Source organism: Periophthalmus magnuspinnatus, chromosome 7 (assembly GCF_009829125.3).
Source record: "Periophthalmus magnuspinnatus isolate fPerMag1 chromosome 7, fPerMag1.2.pri, whole genome shotgun sequence".
Classification (NCBI taxonomy): Eukaryota; Metazoa; Chordata; class Actinopteri; order Gobiiformes; family Gobiidae; genus Periophthalmus; species Periophthalmus magnuspinnatus.
This window is the reverse complement of record NC_047132.1, coordinates 32,892,208-32,913,209: the sequence shown is the minus strand read 5'-3', so window position 1 is coordinate 32,913,209 and position 21,002 is coordinate 32,892,208. Positions and strand designations below refer to the sequence as shown.

Sequence of the window (21,002 nt, the reverse complement as noted above, 5' to 3'; positions counted from 1 at the left end):
GTTCAACGGAAACAATTGAATGTTTTTTTCCTGCTGTTCTTATTTGCATATTTTTGTTTACTCAAATAACGAACGCGCTAAAAATAAACTCACAGCCTTTTCAGCAGGTCTCAGACAACAATAAAAAATACTTCTACTTCAGTCCTGTTCAAAAATGTTGTGGAGCAGAAAGAACAGATACTGCCCTCAAATGTACTGAAGTAAAAGTAAAAAGTACACACTGTAAATTGCACTTAAGTCCAGATACATAAATGCAAACTTAAGCACAGTACTTTACTACTTGTACTTCTTTACGTTAAACCTCTGTGATAAGTACCTATCGTTGTCTTTGGTCCATAAACGTCTTTCTCTTTAAATGTTCCGTATCACGTGGACTGTAGACATTTCTCCCAGGGCTTCAGGATCCTGGTCATTTGAGATGGGGCTGGGCTCTGATTGGTCGGCTGAATGTCCGGTTTGTTCACTCCTGGCACCTCTTTTCCCTCCTGGACCAGCTTCATCACCTCTGCAAACGTCAAAGTGTGCGCCTCTGTTTGTGTGGGGCCCTCTGTGGGCCGGACGTCGCCTCTGGAGTCTGAGGTCCCGTTTGAAGACCTCCAGTGTTTGTATGAGCTCGGGTCAATGGGCTCCACAAACCTGCACAAGAGGAAAAAGTACAAATATAAATTTAAACAGCACAGATGAAGGAGCAGAAGTGAGTGACTGGGCCAAACCTTTGACACTCGCTCATCCAGTGTTTTTTTCTTTCTTTTTACTACTTTCTACATTTTACATTATTTATGTTTTGATTTGTTGTATTGTGATTTTAATGTCTTTCCTCTTCTGTAAAGCTCTTTAAATTACCCTGTGGACCAACTGTGCTGCACAAATAAACTTGTCAAAATAAACTTTCTACATTTGATACACACAGAAGACATCAGATATATAAAGCAAGATATACGGAATTATGTAGTAAAGTTAAGTAGCTCTACTAAATATATTTCAACAGAGCAAAAGACGACTACTTTGAATATAAATGTATTAGTAATTTAACTTTTTTCTTTACTGCATAATACCATACATCTTATTTCATATATTTAATGTCTTCTGTGTGTATATAAAATGTAGAAAGTTATAAAAATAAAAACAAAACACTGGTAGAGTATATACTCCAGTACTTTGTTGGAGGGTCTGCCACCTGCTGGTCTCCATGGAGATGTTACTGCTTGCTTGAAATGTTCCACTCTATGGCACATTGGTAACAAAAATATCTTAAAAACATGCATTATGTGAGTACCTGGTCATGTGTCCCCATTGAGCACATACAGTGGAACATTCCAGGCAAAGCAAAACCATCCTCACCAAAAAAAAAGTAACATCATGCACCTTTAAGTGAGAGTTAAGGGCCATTGTCAGGTGTAAATTCTATAGATTTTCTAAAGTGAAGTTGCTGATGAATGAAACCCTTAGTGAGTGGATTTACACGGCCAGTGAAACTCAGATAACTAGAATAATCCAATAACTGCATATTCACGTGGTAATTTAAATACAAAAGACAGTCATTTTCAATATTTAACATTCATCCTGCCTCATTAGTTCGCTGTTTTTGCAAAATTCTCCTTGACACAAATGAGATCAGAAAGAAATCAGATTGTACTCACATCAGTGTAAATCAGATAATGATCAGAGTTTTAATGTGTGTGTGTGTGTGTGTGTGTCCATAGTTATTCTGTGTATCTTGGCCCGTTATTTTACTGAAACTTGTACTTGGGCTATTGATGCTTTGCAGTGACATCACGCTGGGGGTGTTCTACATCCACATGCATCTCTATGGTAGAATGTTCAGCAGTTGCCATGGTGACACATGAGCAAACGCTGTGCAAAAACAGCTGAGATAGTGGATTTTAACAGCACATTTTCAGGAGCCTGTGATCAATCTGAGCGTTCACGTTCCTGTTTAGGAGTTTGATTTTACACAAAAAGGTGAAAGTGACTAACTGGAAACTGTTGGCTAATGCTAATGCTAATGCTAGCGTGTGACTGTGATGTTATTTGAGAGGGACTTGTTTAACAGCACAGATCAGCTCACCTGTTGTAGTTCCAGATAAATCAGTTGTTTATGGTCAGATTGTGTTAAAACAAAGATCAGATTAAAGTCTAATTTGAATAAAAGAGTTTCAGTAGAGTTACGTTGAAGTTCCTCTGGGCTCAATTTTAATTTTTTTTTGGGTTAATAGGCCGTATTTTAGTCAAGATTGTGCATTTTTGGACGTCAAAATCTCCTGCAACTCTTAATTTTCCTCACTGTCCTGTGTTTGTCATGTATAGTGGTGGAAATTAAGTTGATCTGAGTTAAAAGAGAAACAAATTGGGGTCAAATTGAACTTTAACGTAACTTCTTTTTCAGACAGTTCTTATTATACATTCAACATTTTTTTTTTTTTTTTTTTTCAAGTGGCCCAATTTTCAACCTATTTGATAAAGAAATGTCCAAGTTCTGCTGTGAGTGAGTTATTTTTTGGGGTCATAAATTACCCCAGGACGACACACAAAGTCTTTTACATAAAAAAAGAACAATGTTGTGGAATAAAATAAAGAAACTAAACCGTTGGGACGTTCTTATCACCTGTTGTAATAAAAAAGCTTCAGGTCCAACAGTCCGCTCTCCTCTGCGCCGTCTCTTTGCGCCTTTTCCACACTGCGCAAACCTTCCGCAAACTTTGCATCAGACTCAAAATGATAGGACTCAAATCTACAGAAAACTCCGTCCATTTTAAGGTTTAAACATCACATTTACGCCCAAACCAAACAGAAGAGGCGGAGGAGGCGCGGGCCGTGTCTCTGCTGCTGTGGCCGCCATTGTTGTTTTGAATCAACGACGCAGCGAAGAAGAAACAGTGACGCGCGCGAGACTCAGCGCCCCCCTGCGGCCCGGAGACAAACTACAGCCACATTTATTTTTTATTTTTTTTATTTTGACACGGATTCCTTTGAAAAAAAATGTAATATTGGTAAATGTATTCAGATAAAATATTACAAGTGGAATTGTTTTTGACATTTGGACGTGATTGTGATTGGTTTGTCAGTTTGATTTTTGGCTTCTCCTTTAAATATTCACATAATCAGCTATTTTAATTTACATATAATCACAAAGTAGTACATGGATGTTTTAGTAAGACCACTGGATAAAATATAGACAGCTAAAGTAGTAACTTGCACATAGTTTTCAATCTAAAACATTGGAATTTTGAACATTAATTTATCAAAAACAATTATTATTATTTTTTACTACTCTACTATATTATCTTAGTGTTTTATTGTTTTTTCCCCTATGTATTGTGTTATCTATATTTATATTAGTTTTTGTTGACTTTTGTGTAGCACTTTGGTTCAGCTCAAGTTGTTTTAAACGTGCTGTAGAAATAAACTTGAATTTAACTGAACACAAACCTAGTTATTATAAACGTATAATAGGCAAGGCACGTTTATTTGTACAGCACAATGGGTCCAAAGTAATTGAAAGTGCTTTACAGAATAAGAAAGATATTAAAATCACAATACAACAAATCTAAAGATAAATAACCATCATAAAATTAACATTAACCTCCTGAGACCTGGTGTCCTCATCTGTGGACAACACATTTTGGGTTGTTTAGGCCACAGTGCAAATTTTTAGAAGAACATGTTCAATTTTGAATATTTGTAAAAGTTTAGAATATTTATTTATTTTGATTTATTTGTATTTTATTTTATTTATTTATTTATTTTAATTTTTTTATTTGTATTTGTTTGTATAATTTTTTATTTCATTTTTTATTATATTTTAATTTATTTTTTATTTTATTTACTTATTTATTTTATTTTTTATTTGTTTTTATTATATTTTTTACACACAATTATTTCTCATTTTGTTTTTTACACAAAATGTATGTGTTCAAGCACTTAACAGTTTTTGCAAATAACGTCCTGCAAGAGCTCAGGGTCTCAGGAGAAAAGTGCAGAATAAAACACCTTTCAGTCATAACAGTGTGGAGTTATAAAATGCTCAGATCAAAACACATTTGTTTGTTGTCATGGTTTGCAGCAGTGACCTATCGGATGTGCGCTTTTGTCTGTGAAACCTGACTGGACTCCTCTGGGATGTAACCTACATTGTTGTGTTTATCAGGCGTTTAAATGAGGATGAACACGTCCACGGATGAAGGAAACGTGACACTGACTCTGTGACTCTGCCCTTGATCACAGCTGCCAGAGGAGACGGGCTGATTCCTGTGGACTTCTACGTGGAGGAAGAACTAAACGTGGACTTTTATTCACCAAAACTGCAAAACTATTCAAAATCAAGACTGAACATGTAAGAAAACCTGAGTCTGTAACTTATTTAAAGTAAAAATCAAAGGTCACTTTTCCCCTGAGTGACAGAGGACACACTCTCTGCAGGACACAAGCTCTCATCCTATTAACTTCTTAGAGCGCTTACCTTTCTCTTTTTTAAGCACGTGTGACACGACAGATACAGAAATAGTGACTAGGGGCTGCTGTTAACACGTCCCTATAGATGTGCTTTTCCCCCTTATAGATCTGTAGTTTTCCCTATAGATGTGCTTTTTTCCTCCTATCGATCTGATAGGAGTGTTGTTTCCCCTATAAATGTGTATTTCCCACCTGTAGATGTGTATTTTTTCTCTATAGATGTGTTTTCCCCCCTTATAGATCTATATTTTTCCCTATAGATGTGCTTTTTCCGCCTATAGATGTGCTTTTTTTCTACTATAGACCTGTATTTTTTTTCTATAGGTGTGTTTTTCCCATATAGATGTGTATTTCCCCCTATACATGTGTATTTTTCCCTATAGATATGTTTTTCCTCCTTATAGATCTATATTTTTCCCTATAGATGTGCTTTTTCCTCCTATAGATATGTATTTTTTTCCTATAGATGTGTTTTTCCCCTATAGATGTATATTTTTTCCTCCTATAGATGTTTTTTTCTACTATAGACCTGTATTTTTTTCCCTATAGATGTGTTGTTTTTTTATATAGACAAAAAAATAAAACATTTTATATTTTGAATTCTGTACATAGAGGTTTTTTTTCAAGGCTTTTGGATTTGTGCAATAATTGAAAGAATTTGTGTAAGAGGATAAAAGTAACTGAAATAAAACAAATTTGTTTTTTTAAACCAATGGAGCCTGTAGATTCACTAAACATGACGTAAACTTCTGGATATCACTGCACATGTGTCGTATTATTCAGGGGTTTTAACATATTTATTATTCACAAAACTGCAGCAGAACAATTTGTCAAACCTCAAAAAAGAGAAATATGAACTTTTATTTGTTTATTTATTTCTCCTGGTCCATTGTTTACTCCAAATGACTTAAACTGACTGATGATTATTTACCAAACCGCTCGAGTGTAAAGATAAAAGTAAAAAAGTACTAACAAATATTCAACCTTTGAAGGTAATTATAATTTAAGAGGCTTTTGAAACTTTCAAGTGCCTCGTGCTCGAACAACAAGGACATGTTTTTTGTATCTGTCGTGTCAAGTTATGCAGTAAAAAAAATGATTCTTTCAAAGTAAAGAGCAGAAGAAATGAACGATGAGTGGGTTTTATAAGAACCAAATGACACAAAATGTAACGAAATGTGTCGAGTGTGAGATTTAAGTCGTGTTATAATACTGTTAACTCCTCAAAAAACAGACCTGGAGCTGTGTTTTGTTTCATTCACACATGTCTGTCTACGTCTCCAAAGATCAAAACGCTCTGTTCCACCTTGTGATGTCATCAAGTGGTAGTTTTCACAGCTCCTTTTACCTTTAGTTCAGTCGAGATAAGTGGCGACTCCAGGACTGAAATTATTATCCAAATGATTCTATAAATGAAGGTGTGTGGAGTTTAAAAACATAGTGGAGCACTTCCTGTATCACCACATGATGACATCACAAGGTGGAACAGAGCGTTTTGAGTTTGAGAGAAGAAGAACTCAGCCTAAAATTCCCGGGTTTGTGGGTTAAACATGTGAGAATGAAACAAAACACAACTCCAGGTCTGTTTTTATGTGGAAATAAGGGGCGGGGTCAGTATTTACTTCCTTCATCTTTGACATGAAACAAAACAGTGACGGCTGCTTTTGTTTGGTCGTTACACAAAAGATTTATTTATATTTCGTATATTTATTTATTTTCTATGTATGTTTTATGCATTACTGTCTGAATAAACATCATTCAGTCACATTTTTTTGTAATAAAACAGTTGGTTGATTATTTTATTCAGTAAATGTGATGAAATACAAAATACTACATGGATCAATATAAAACATTTGTAAATATTATTATTATTATTATTATTTAAAATTTATTTATTATTATTTTTTTATTGCACCAAATGACCGTCATCAGGTAAAATTACCATCATAAACTCGTCTAAACATTATTACATATTTGTGCAGTTGGGTTTGTCTTTTATCCACGATTCAGACGAAACCTGTTTAGCACCGTTACCATAGCAATTAACAATTCAAAACAAAATATTATATAATCTGAACAGTAAAAAGTGCTCAAAATGGCGCCTATAAACAGGAAGGTGAACCTGAAAAAACACCTGTTCCATTTGCACACGGCTCATGCACAGCTGGACTGGGGGGGGTGTATCTGCGTGGCTGCACTTTGCCCTGGTGCGAAACGGGACGAGGCGCCGAGCGGGACGGGCGCGAAAAACAGAACGACAACGACCCGCCGGAGCCACACTCGTAATTAGACTCCTGAAAGACAAGACCAGAGAAGAAGAAACATGAATGAGATTAGAATATTACACCACAGTACAGTGATTACAACATTTATAACTGAACGGAAAAACAAAAAACACGAGATAAACATGAGGTAAACACGATATAAACACGAGGTAAACACGAGATAAACACGTGATAAACACGAGATAAACACGAGATAAACACGAGATAAACACGAGATAAACACGAGGTAAACATGATATAAACACGAGATAAACATGATATAAACACGAGATAAACACGAGTTAAACACGAGATAAACACGAGATAAACACGAGATAAACATGATATAAACACGAGATAAACATGATATAAACACGAGATAAACACGAGATAAACGTGAGATAAACACGAGATAAACACGAGATAAACACGAGATAAACACGAGGTAAACACGAGATAAATATGATATAAACACGAGATAAACACGAGATAAACACGAGATAAACACGAGATAAATATGATATAAACACGAGATAAACACGAGATAAACACGGTATAAACATGAGATAAACACGAGATAAACACGAGATAAACATGATATAAACACGAGATAAACACGAGATAAACATGATATAAACACGAGATAAACACGATATAAACACGAGATAAACACGAGATAAATATGATATAAACACGAGATAAACACGAGATAAACACGGTATAAACATGAGATAAACATGAGATAAACACGAGATAAACACGAGATAAACATGATATAAACACGAGATAAACACGAGATAAACACGAGATAAATATGATATAAACACGAGATAAACACGAGATAAACATGGTATAAACATGAGATAAACACGAGATAAACACGAGATAAACATGATATAAACACGAGATAAACACGAGATAAACACGGTATAAACATGAGATAAACACGAGATAAACATGATATAAACACGAGATAAACACGAGATAAACATGATATAAACACGAGATAAACACGAGATAAACACGGTATAAACATGATATAAACACGAGATAAACACGAGATAAACATGATATAAACACGAGATAAACACGAGATAAACACGGTATAAACATGAGATAAACACGAGATAAACATGATATAAACACGAGATAAACACGAGATAAACATGATATAAACACGAGATAAACACGAGATAAACATGATATAAACACGAGATAAACACGATATAAACACGAGATAAACACGAGATAAACATGATATAAACACGAGATAAACACGAGGTAAACACGAGATAAACACGAGGTAAACATGATATAAACACGAGATAAACATGATATAAACACGAGATAAACACGAGGTAAACACGAGTTAAACACGAGATAAACACGAGATAAACACGAGATAAACATGATATAAACACGAGATAAACATGATATAAACACGAGATAAACACGAGATAAACGTGAGATAAACACGAGATAAACACGAGATAAACACGAGATAAACACGAGGTAAACACGAGATAAATATGATATAAACACGAGATAAACACGGTATAAACATGAGATAAACACGAGATAAACACGAGATAAATATGATATAAACACGAGATAAACACGAGATAAACACGGTATAAACATGAGATAAACACGAGATAAACACGAGATAAACATGATATAAACACGAGATAAACACGAGATAAACATGATATAAACACGAGATAAACACGATATAAACACGAGATAAACACGAGATAAATATGATATAAACACGAGATAAACACGAGATAAACACGGTATAAACATGAGATAAACATGAGATAAACACGAGATAAACACGAGATAAACATGATATAAACACGAGATAAACACGAGATAAACACGAGATAAATATGATATAAACACGAGATAAACACGAGATAAACACGGTATAAACATGAGATAAACACGAGATAAACACGAGATAAACATGATATAAACACGAGATAAACACGGTATAAACATGAGATAAACACGAGATAAACATGATATAAACACGAGATAAACACGAGATAAACATGATATAAACACGAGATAAACACGAGATAAACACGGTATAAACATGAGATAAACACGAGATAAACACGAGATAAACATGATATAAACACGAGATAAACACGGTATAAACATGAGATAAACACGAGATAAACACGAGATAAACATGATATAAACACGAGATAAACACGAGATAAACATGATATAAACACGAGATAAACACGATATAAACACGAGATAAACACGAGATAAACACGAGATAAACACGGTATAAACATGAGATAAACACGAGATAAACACAAGATAAACATGATATAAACACGAGATAAACACGAGATAAACACGGTATAAACATGAGATAAACACGAGATAAACATGATATAAACACGAGATAAACACGAGATAAACATGATATAAACACGAGATAAACACGAGATAAACACGGTATAAACATGAGATAAACACGAGATAAACACGAGATAAACATGATATAAACACGAGATAAACACGAGATAAACACGAGATAAACATGATATAAACACGAGATAAACACGATATAAACACGAGATAAACACGAGATAAACACGAGATAAACACGAGATAAACAGGAGATGCACCTTAAACTGAAGCTGTTTGGAACTTTAAACCAGTTCTGAGTCTTTGTCCCTTAGACAGAGGATCAGGTCCAGTGCGTCTGAGTCACATGGAGCATTTTTGGTGTTTTAATGAGCGGCGGTTTAAGCGGGTGACACACACAGACGGTAAAACTGTAGACAGGCGCGTATCTACCAACACGTCACCTTTGCCCCTCGTGAGCCCCGCCCCCTTGCACATCGCCATAGCAACCAAATCACCTCCTACAGGCTCTTAATTAAAAATGTGGTGTTTTCTTCACATTTTGTGCAAATATGTAAAAACCTTAAGCTTTTTCTCTAATTAATAGGTCTGAGGTTCCAAAGAGTTTAACATTTTTAATTAGTTTAAATGTACTATCATCAGGTCATTATTTCTTCTTCTTCTTCTTCTTCTTGTATATATAGCGTGTATTTTTTAGGTTTTAGTTCTTGTTATATAAAAATGAAAAAGGTGTGTACGCATTTGCTGTTTTAAATGACATTCTACTGTAAAACCTGTTCACACATAAAAGTTCTATCACTATTAAACCAACTGTTATTTTTACAGCTAAATCTAAACAAACACACAAGATCAGGTTCATCATTTGTGTCTGTTCTTTCATCTCATGGTTGTCTACGTCTAAAAAACTGGTCGCACTTGAACTGAAATGGAGAAAATGACACGTAAAACTGGATAAATGCACTTTAATAATGTGGAGATGAACATTTCTAATCAACCTGCTCCTGTTTTTAATGTTTAAATGGACATGTGCGCGTGTTTGTTTTGTTTTTGTTTGTATTTTTGTGTATTTTACGTGTGGTCTCCCATTGGACTCTCCCTGTAAAAATAAAGATAATGAAATGGCGAGTGTGTGACATCACCGCGCTCTGAACATCTGAAAAACAACCTCATTTTGCTTTTCCGGCTCAGCGGCTTTACCCCTTCTGCCTGAAGGCCTCACCTCTCCTGGGACGGGGGTCAGGCGAGCTCCCTGGCTCTGACCGTTGGCTCTGTCGTCTCTCTGCTTCATGAAGCGCTGGTTTACGATTCTGGTCACGCTGTCGCTCCTCTGCAGTGCGGCTCCGGGCGATCGTGTCGGGACCCGCTCCAAGTTCTTCAGGGGACTGCTGCTTTTGGTTTTCTGCCCGTTGCTCTGCGCGGGTTTGTCTGCTCTTCCGCTCACCCGTCGTAAAAACTCGGTCACAAGCCCACATTTGTTGGCAGCGCCCGGTTTAGTCGGAGGTTTGGCGCCGCGTTCTGCCTGCTCCGCCCTTTGACCCGCCTGCCTCGTCCACGTCAGTCCGTTGTGATTTTGTTGCGCGAGGTTCCACATCGCTCTGTCCCTGTTCGATGACGACGACGAAGATGACGACATCGACGAAGGTATCGAAGAAGAGTGTCTGCGAAGTTTAGGCGACGTGGTCACGCCTCGCGGCCTCTCTGCTCGCCCCGTGACCCCGTTCGCCGAAGAAGCGAGGGGTGGAGGAATGGAGGACGGGGAGGGGCTGTTCGGGACGCGACTCGGGCTCCTTAGTGACCCGTGGGAGGCGTCGGTTTGCATCGCCACGCTCACCATCTGCGGCCTCGTCTGAGTTTGCGTACCAGAGCTAGCCGTGTTCACCCATTTCTCCTGAACGTTCCTCCAGCTTGCCGTGATCTCTTTCATATCATCGCTTAAATTCGAGTCCAAACCGAGAGCAGAAAAAGATGAGGGCGGAGTGAACCATGGGGACGCCGTGGTCACCGATTCCCTGTCTACCGAGGGGCTATGTTTTTGCTGGGCCATAGCTACTCTGCGCCGCGACGGAGGGCTGTAGTAGATCCGAACATCTGTTTTGTCCGGGGCGGTGTTGCTTCGCTCCATCGCCATCTGATCGAAGTCTAGACCGGGGAAGCTAAGAGGCATGATCAGATGGTCCCACGTTCTAACGGGGTCGTCCGGGTCCAGCTGGGCGGCCTCCTGGTTCGTGTAGCACCAGTTTTTCGTCTTTTTGTTGCATTGGTAAAGCGAGCGCTTTGTTCCTTTGGAGACATGTGCTCTGTAAAAACAATAAGTGAAACATGAGTCAGAGTGTGAGATTCAGAAAACAAACGCAGAGACCGAAGCGAAACACTAACCTCGGAGATAGGAGTGTACTGTCGAACGCACCGCCGACAGCGCTCTGAGGGACGAAAACGAGCAGAGCAGGTTAAAAAGAAAAGAAACATGTCTGTAAACGGAAGTGTTTTTGTACAGCTGATATCCGTGGAGTCCCATAATCGTTTTTACACTTCAGAAAACACATCTTTAATAGTAAAACAGACACAACTTTAAGTAAATGGTCATGTTTATATAGAGCTAAAGGGTGTTTTGGTGAATCTAATGGGTATTTTGGTGAATCTAAAGGGTGTTTTAGTGAATCTAAAGGGTGTTTTGGTGAATCTAATGGGTGTTTTGGTGAATCTAAAGGGTGTTTTGGTGAATCAAAAGGGTGTTTTGGTGAATCTAATGGGTGTTTTGGTGAATCTAATGAGTGTTTTGGTGAATCTAAAGGGTGTTTTGGTGAATCAAAAGGGTGTTTTGGTGAATCTAATGGGTGTTTTGGTGAATCTAAAGGGTGTTTTGGTGAATCTAAAGGGGTATTTTGGTGAATCTAAAGAGTGTTTTGGTGAATCTAAAGAGTGTTTTGGTGAATCTAATGGGTATTTTGGTGAATCTAAAGGGTGTTTTGGTGAATCTAAAGTGTGTTTTGGTGAATCTAATGGGTATTTTGGTGAATCAAAAGAGTGTTTTGGTGAATCTAAAGTGTGTTTTGGTGAATCTAAAGGATGTTTTGGTGACTCAGTTGGGGACGCTCTACCAACTGAGCTACTGCCAACCCCATATAATTTATTTCACTCAAATTGGTAACTAAAACAGTCAAAACTACACTGAATGCTGTGAGCCGTCACATTATACTGAGGACACAATATCACATAGACAGCCATTTTGGATTTATTGCAAAGTGATTTTTATAGGATCTGGCAACTCAAAGTGAGGAGATTATTCGATTTTCTGATTGGAAATTCTGAGCTTGAGAATCAAAACAACCAGAATAAATAGGTCGACTCATATCAGCACAAATACATAATGTTTATGCAAAAAAACCCAAAAACCTTTCTCTAACGCAGAAAGTCAGTTTGTTATTTGCTGCTGCAGACAGAAACGTGCCAGTCGTTTTGGCCGCAGCTTCTTCAGTGGATTAGCCTAAATACTGTGTCGAGTGCTTTCACGACGCCAGGGCTGCGATCAGCGGTGGGAGCGCCTTGGCTCGCTCTCTGTTGCCCGGGCGACAGCAGCAGGGGAGGGGGGGCACATGCCGTTAGTGTAAACAGCACACTTACCTCGGCCGCCTTGGCCCGCGCGGCTCTGGACTCTCTGTCAAATCTGATCGGCTCGTCCAGGAGCTGCGCCGCCACGTCCCGCAACAGGCCAGCCAGATCTGACCCGGCCTGGCCCGAGCTCTGCTTTAAAACAGATCAACGTGTCAACACCAAACACTGAAAAATGTTTGTATAATGAAAACCAAGAAGCTAAAGGGCGTTTTGGTTAATCTAAAGGGCGTTTTGATTAATCTAAAGAGTGTTTTGGTGAATCTAAAGGGTGTTTTAGTGAATCTAAAGGGTGTTTTGGTGAATCTAAAGGGCGTTTTGGTGAATCTAAAGAGTGTTTTGGTGAATCTAAAGTGTTTTGGTGAATCTAAAGGGTGTTTTGGTGAATCTAAAGAGTGTTTTGGTGAATCTAAAGGGTGTTTTGGTGAATCTAAAGAGTGTTTTGGTGAATCTAAAGGGTGTTTTGGTGAATCTAAAGAGTGTTTTGGTGAATCTAAAGGGCGTTTTGGTGAATCTAAAGGGTATTTTGGTGAATCTAAAGGTTATTTTGGTGAATCTAAAGAGTGTTTTGGTGAATCTAAAGAGTGTTTTGGTGAATCTAAAGGGTGTTTTGGTGAATCAAAAGGGTGTTTTGGTGAATCAAAAGGGTGTTTTGGTGAATCTAAAGGGTGTTTTGGAGAATCTAAAGGGTGTTTTGGTGAATCTAAAGGGTGTTTTGGTGAATCTAAAGAGTGTTTTGGAGAATCTAAAGGGTGTTTTGGAGAATCTAAAGGGTGTTTTGGTGAATCTAAAGGGTGTTTTGGTGAATCTAAAGGGTGTTTTGGTGAATCAAAAGGGCGTTTTGGTGAATCTAAAGAGTGTTTTGGAGAATCTAAAGGGTGTTTTGGAGAATCTAAAGGGCGCTTTGGTGAATCTAAAGGGCGCTTTGGTGAATCTAAAGAGTGTTTTGGAGAATCTAAAGGGTGTTTTGGTGAATCTAAAGGGTGTTTTGGTGAATCTAAAGGGTGTTTTGGTGAATCTAAAGAGTGTTTTGGAGAATCTAAAGAGTGTTTTGGTGAATCTAAAGGGTGTTTTGGTGAAACTAAAGGGCGTTTTGGTGAATCTAAAGAGTGTTTTGGAGAATCTAAAGAGTGTTTTGGAGAATCTAAAGAGTGTTTTGGTGAATCTAAAGGGTGTTTTGGTGAAACTAAAGGGCGTTTTGGTGCATCTAAAGAGTGTTTTGGTGAATCTAAAGGGTGTTTTGGTGAATCTAAAGAGTGTTTTGGTGAATCTAAAGGGCGTTTTGGTGAATCTAAAGGGTGTTTTGGCGAATCATATTTTTTAGCTGATATAGTAATTATCATGACAGGCCTAATTAATTTCTCAGCCCTTAATCAAATTTGACTACCTCATTTTCTCCTTGGCACCACTGATGCAGCAGCCCCAGGATCTGCAGGCATTGTTGCATTTTTGGATCCCTGCAGCGGTGCGCAGAATCCGTCTGCATTAAGGCAACTTGTTTGCTCTGTCTGTCTCTCTCTTTCACCTCCGTCGTGCGCAGATCCTCCACACACTCTTGTTTACTTGGTGACTTTTGAATTTCGCCTGCGCTGTCTCCAGATGGGAAAGAGAACGTGCACGGCTGCCAAACATGGACCTCAGTGTGGGCTGCTCCTTGGTCCAAATCTCCCCCCAGCACCAGCAGCGCCTCCACCCTCCCGATGAAAGCTAGGAGCATGGTCTGAAACAGCTCCAACGCCTCATTCAAAGGCTCTGGGAAAAAGCAACTTGTTTTCTTCAGCTTGTTTTCTAACATCGGAGCGTGTGTGCACGAGGGAGACGAGCAGTGGCCATTTTTCGGGGGCATCATCAAAAGTTGAATAGCCGAGCTCAGAATGCAACAGTGGTCTCGGAGCGCCAGCATTGTGTCGTAGTCTTTCTGCGACGTTAGATTCAAACGGTTGTCTTGTTTTGCGTCACTGCTGCTTTCGTGATTGTCGGACGGGTCCCATTCGCCGCCCACGGGACCCTCTCTGGTGACGTCACAGCCAGGGCCTTCCGAAATCAGCGCCGTCTCCGTACCTCCTTGTTCTCTTGCCTTTTGCGTCTGTCCCTCTCGCTCCTGCTCGACTGGCGTGTTCTCTTGATCCTCTATTCCCGTTCCCGTCTTCTCTCTCAGATCGCTCATTTCCGCTCTCAAACCTCGATTTTCCACTTCCAGCTCAACAATTCGACGACTCAAAAGTGTGGCTTCCTCTTCCACCAGCTTCAAGTGGCTTTTGACCTCTGCTTCTCGGGCGCGGGCGGAGTTCTGTTGGCCTTCAGGCAGCTGGGCGTTGTGAATCCCGCCGTAAGCCGCGCGGTACTTGTTCAGCTCTTCCTGCATGCCCTCGCTGTCCGATACCAACTTTGTGAGCTTCTTGCACATGAGAGATAATTCCTCCTTGGCGAAGTGGAGCTGGCACCGGAGATCAGCGCTGTCATCCTTCAAAACAAAGACCTTCAATGAATCAATGACTGTCACTTACACTTATACTTCTAACAGATATGTACAAATGTTATACCTCGATCTGAGACAGCCTCTTCTCAGCTTTACCAGAGGAGGATCTGACGCTCTTCTTCCTCACAGAGCTCTAAGAGGAAACAAAGCGTCTTCAGATCCACAAATGAAATAAAACATCATCTCCAACAGTCTAAAACTCTAATAAAAGTGTTAGTCACAGTTTGAGTGACGATGGCAGCGTTTTAAAGTCTGAGAATGAAAGGAATGTGAGCTTCTGTCTCTGGTTTTGTCTCACATTCAGACCCAACAGGATACTTCAGTGTTAATAATGTAAAAAGAGAAGCAACTGGAGCTAAACTGCGGAACGTTATGATCCTTAAGATGCGTGTTTTCACCTTAGACACGAAACACACTCATGTTTGTGCTCCTAGATTAGGTTAATGTAAGTGGATTTCCATGTTGGGGCAGACGTCTGATGACTAGACTGTACTGTGCTGTGTCTTTAATGAAAAGTATGAAGAACAGGTCAGGCGCATTCCCTCCGAGCTCCAGAGAGAGTCTTATTGATATTTGTAGGTCAGTATGCCAGGCCGCAATGAACGCTATTATACCCTGATCCTGATTTAGGCTGGCTTAATAAAAGCAGAAATGGAGAATTCAAAGGTCTATTTTTGTAATCTCTTGGCCCACAGCCATTGGTCTAACTCTTTGCTTTAACCCTCAGCTGTGCCCGGAGACTAAGACATCCACATACCAGCGCCCAGCCCGAGCAGCAGCTGACCCCCTCGTATCGCTCCCCGCCCAGGCTCAAGTGTCACATGACCTCAGGCTTCAGACAACTGGACTGTGGGTGCAGCTGGGAGTCGCTCACAGGGATGCAGAGTTATGGCGTGTGCTGACAACGAGTCCACACACTCTACATCAGCGCGGGGCTTGGCACTGGCTCAGTTTACTGTTAAGATTAAGATACTAACCACTTTGATAGTAACAGATAGTCTAGTCTTACTGGACAATATTGTAAAAAGTGTTTGCGTGTTTTTGTTCCTGAAGATGTGAGACAGGCCTCTGCTTTGACAATGTTTAAAAATCCAGGCTCCAAATGGTTCTGTTTAGCTGTGCATGTGACTGAAAGGGTTTTATTCTGCACTTTTCTCCTTTAATATTAATTTTATGATGATTATTTATGTTTTGGTTTGTTGTATTGTGGTTTTAATGTATTTCTTATTCTGTAAAACACTTTGAATTACTTCGTGGACCGATCGTGCAGATAAACTCGCTTTGCCTTTACACTTCACCTCAAAATGAGCTGTTGGTGCCTGGTTAAGCTAATTACCCGAGGTCTTAGTTCAGATAAGCAGTGGGCGTTACCTCTTTTGCCTTCTCAGCTTCCGCCTGCAGGACTTGCTTGGCCACCTCCAGCTCCTGTGTTTTCTCACGGAGAGCCTCGTTCTCCCACTCCAGCTGCAGATTCCTCTTCTGCACTGCTTCCAGCTCATTATACAGTCGGAGGGAAACGCTTTTCGCGACCTAGATGCAAAAACAGCGGAACAGTCACGAGCCACACTGTGAAACACGTCCAGAGTTTGAACATAAACAGTGACACATCCGATCCAGGAGAGAGTTGGAGATGGTGAAACGTGGGCAAAACTCATGGGAATTTACTGGAAAGTTGTTCAGTTGTGACCGCAGAAGCATGTGGACTGACCTGACATGGTTCTGAGTAAGATTTCCACGCTTTCAGATCTCATGCACAACATCTAACCACGTAATTACACTTTAGCATGGCACAAATATAAACACTGCACATGACGAACACATTTGGAGCTAATGAATTTCTCGCGGCTTGAGGTTCACAGCAGGCGGCGCTTTACCACACAGTGAAAAGACGTGCGTCAATAGGTTATACGGCTCCGTTTGAACGCGCCGGCCAATCACCGTAGAGTTTACTACATGAGACATAACGTTACACTTTGATGTTGGCTGCTGGAATGAGAGTTCAAATGTGTTTCAAAGTAGTTTCCCAGAAGGCTACGGGGCTTTCACAAAGAATGCCGTAGTATTTTGTGCGTGTTAACAATATGATTCATACCAGTGTCACAAGAATGGACCCCACACACACACTTTCCACAGCACGATCAAGCGGTTTGGCGATTTGGTTAGCGCAGGTTACCCAAGGGGACTGTTAACATACACACATACCGTAAATTTGGGACTATAAAGCGCACCTGAATATACGCCGCACCAGCTAAATTTGAAAAGAAAATCAATTTTGTACGTATATAAGTCACACCTGAATATAAGCCGCAGGTTTTCATATTGTAACGTGAGATATTTACACAGAAAGACGGTACACGGACACACTTTTTAAAAAACTGTGCCTGAAAATTGGCACCGACACGACATCAACACGGGATGAACACACCTGCAGGTTTAGAAAATAAAGCTGTACCAACACGGGCCGTCTGCTTTTATTTCCTTTTGTCGTCTTTTTACATCGACCGAGTTGGATTCATTGATGCCGAGCTCACGTGCAGTGGCTCTATTTCCTTCTTTGTTTGTCAAACTCACGTGCAGTGGCTCTATTTCCTTCTTTGTTTGTCAAACTTACGTGCAGTGGCTCTATTTCCTTCTTTACCTTAAAAACTGCATCATATCCATTTCTTCGTGTGTTTTTCGCAAAATGACCGTTCAAAATCAAAACTAGTGAATTCTTCAGAGCACAATCTTTCCCCACGTCTGTCTCACTTTTACGTTTACAGATAGAGAGCGCCCCCCGGTGGCCGTTATCCAGTAAAATTCTATAAATAAGCCGCACTGTTGTATCGGCCGCAGGGTTCAGAGCGTGGGGGAAAAAAGTCGCGGCTTATAGTCCAAAATTTACAGTAGTAATAAACAATTCAAATCAATATATTATATCTTTAGAATTAGCAAAAAACCCTCAAAAAGTCACATGTACGCAGATAACGCTGTACTTTTTACCACTGCTCCTTTGACGTTTATAGTGAATAACTCATTAATGAACTCTGACTCACCTTAATATCGTGCTCCAGGGATCGGACCAGTTCTCCGTCCACTTGTCCCGTCTGTGCCACTCGGATACTGCGCCGCTCTGCCTTCCGGAGGCGGTACTGCAGGATGCGGCAGGTCTTGTTGGCCTGTTCCAGTTGAAGTCGTAACTGCTGTATTTGGTAAACCTCTTCTTCCTGAAACAAGTCTCGGATTTCTAACATCTCACATCGCAGCTCCTCCAGTTCGTCCTGAAACGAAAAGGACAAATGAGCTTCTGCGTTTGACCCACTGTTCAAAGGACAAGTACGGGACGAGATCTGGGTCAGGAGCCAGTGGATTAAAGTGTGCGTTTGGTAGTTTCGTGGAAGTACGTAGAACCTTCTTGTAGTAAGGTGAAAGGGCTTAACCACTGCACCACCGAGTCCCCAAACAAAACCAAAAACTTTAAACAAACTAAGAAAATGTTTTACTTTCTCTAAAACAGAATTTAGGAACATGACTGGTCCAACTTAGGCTAGAATAACGAGTGTAACGTTCTAACACAAAATACATAGATTTAATTAAACTAAAATTTAATAAAGTCCTGTTTTTTTCATGTTTGTATTTTTCAGGTCAAACACAAACACACACAGATACATGTAAATCAGATCACCATGATTCTATTTGGCAAACTGAGTTATGTGAAATTTAATAAACTTACTTTGAGGTATTCATTCTCTGATCTGAGCTCCTCCACCTCTCTGTGCAGGTCCTCTGTGGTGTCCCTCATGATCAGCTCCATGTAAACCCCAGAGGAGCGACACAGCCCGGGCCCTGGAGCCTCCAGTCCTCTGTCCTTCTCCTCTTTCCCCTCACTGTCTGGGCTCTCATAAGCTCTGCCGTCGATCCAGCTTAACTCTGTGTCGCTGTCAGAGGAGGACAGTTTCGCAGAGAGACAACCAGAGTCTTTACTTAGCTCCTCTGAAGTGTTACTCAGCTCCTCTGAAGTGTTACTCAGCTCCTCTGAAGTGTTACTCGCGTCTGAGAGTTTCCTGTGCGCTCCGGGGCCCCGTGGACTCTCTGTGGCCGGGGTCGTGGGGGACACTTTCCCCTCGCGTTTCCCCTGAGGAGCCATAGAGCTGACCTCCTTCACAGACCCGCACACACCTCTGTCATTCTTCTTTTTGTGAATGCCAGGCAGCTGAGTCTTCTGTGGTTTGGTGGTTGTGCTCCTCTTCTCTCCTTCTCTGTTCATCTCTCTTAAAGTCAGAATAAATGAGCTTTAGTTTGAGTCTGAAGCGATGCCACAGCTCATTCTGTCTCTGCTGCATCTGACGCCAAACTCAGACTGGTCCAAAAGTCTGGAGCGCGCTCTCAGTGCGCGCAGTGACGCGCGTCTGTCGCCTCCTCCAAAAACACAGAAAAACACTTCAGTCTGTGACATCAGGCGCTACACACAGAGCTTAAAGGTGCACACTCACACTGACTTCTATTTCTATTCATTACAGAACGATTTGAGCGTATTTTGAGTGTTTTGATTGTTTTGAGTGTTTTTAGACGTTAAGGTTCAAGAGCCGCGGTTTCACAGCGTGTGCTGCCCCCGTGTGGCCACAGCCAGAATCACACTGTAAACCTAAATGCACTTTATAAATAACTGCGTTTAATTATCATTTAAATTACATTTAAAATGTGACAAAGGTAAGAAAAGAGTTCATCACAAAGGCTCAAATCTCACCTTGTTTTACGTAACTTTACGTCCGTCAGTTTGTTTCAGCGGAAGAAGAAACTGAAGGTTTGTCCAACTTTTATTAATCAACCACAATATTCACTTTAACTTTACAAAAACTTACAATGATTTAAGTATGTTTGTGTTTATTAATAATCCATACGACACTGTATTAAGTAACTTTGAACTGTTAAACTCAGTCTGTGGCTAAAGTACATGCTAGCAGCTAACGGCTAACGGCTAAGAGCTAACAGTTTTTAACTTTACTTTTCAGACTGTTTTCGTCTTTTTCATGATCGTCGCTTCTTTATTGGCTTTTTATACTTTGAACAGTCTGATTAATGATTAACAACATTATTCATTATTATTCTATTAACAGTCTGTCCAATTTTACATGTCCATGAGATCTCGGATTAAAAGTTTTTCTCCACCTCTGCTCTTCCCCCTCTCTACTTCATCTCTCCTTTTCTCCTCTCCTCTCTCTGTATCCTCTCCTCCTCTCCTCTTTCTCTGTCTCCTCCTCCCCTCTTTTTTCTCCTCTTTCTCTGTCTCCTCTCATCTTTCCTCTTTTTCTCCCCCCCTCCCCTCTTTTTCACCTCTTCTCCTCTTTCTCTCTCCTCTGCCTCTCTTGCTCCTCTCCTCTTTCTCTCTCTTCTCCCCTCCTCTATCTCTCCTCTCCCCTCCTCTCCTCTTCCTCTCTCTCCTCCCCTCTTTCTCTCTCCTCTTCCCTCTCTCTACTCCCTCTCTACTCCTCTCCCCTCTCTCGCCTCCTTCTCTCCACCTCCCTCCAGCAGTCTCCCTCTCTCTTCTTCTCCTCTCTCTCGCCTCCTTCTCTCCACCTCCCTCCAGCAGTCTCCCTCTCTCTTCTTCTCCCCTCTCTCGCCTCCTTCTCTCCACCTCCCTCCAGCAGTCTCCCTCTCTCTTCTCCTCCTCTTCCTCTGCTCTCCTCTCTCCTCCTCTCTATTGTTCAGTTTTGAGACAGCGACAATCACGAAATCTTGTATTAAAAATCATTCTCCACCCCTGCTCTTCTCCCTCCCTCCTCCCTGTCCTCCTCTTTTCTCCTCTCCCTCTCTCCTCCTCTCATTTG

At 40.4% G+C, this 21,002-nt stretch overlaps 2 protein-coding genes across 2 annotated transcripts; both read right to left on the bottom strand.

Moving 5' to 3' along the window:
* Window positions 1-6,554: 6,554 nt before the first annotated feature.
* LOC129456356 (protein SOGA1-like) lies at window positions 6,555-11,650 on the bottom strand. The gene is made up of 4 exons (XM_055222770.1): window positions 11,600-11,650; window positions 11,484-11,527; window positions 10,327-11,404; window positions 6,555-6,746 (listed from the first exon to the last, which is right to left on the bottom strand). The coding sequence occupies exons 1-4, from the start codon at window positions 11,648-11,650 to the stop codon at window positions 6,555-6,557; spliced, it is 1,365 nt and encodes a 454-aa protein (XP_055078745.1).
* A 928-nt stretch (window positions 11,651-12,578) lies between these two features.
* LOC117373076 (myosin-11-like) lies at window positions 12,579-19,441 on the bottom strand. The gene is made up of 6 exons (XM_055222768.1): window positions 18,908-19,441; window positions 18,231-18,455; window positions 16,567-16,725; window positions 15,260-15,328; window positions 14,104-15,180; window positions 12,579-12,848 (listed from the first exon to the last, which is right to left on the bottom strand). Exons 1-6 carry the CDS (start codon window positions 19,439-19,441, stop codon window positions 12,579-12,581), a joined length of 2,334 nt encoding a protein of 777 aa, XP_055078743.1.
* Window positions 19,442-21,002: the final 1,561 nt, after the last annotated feature.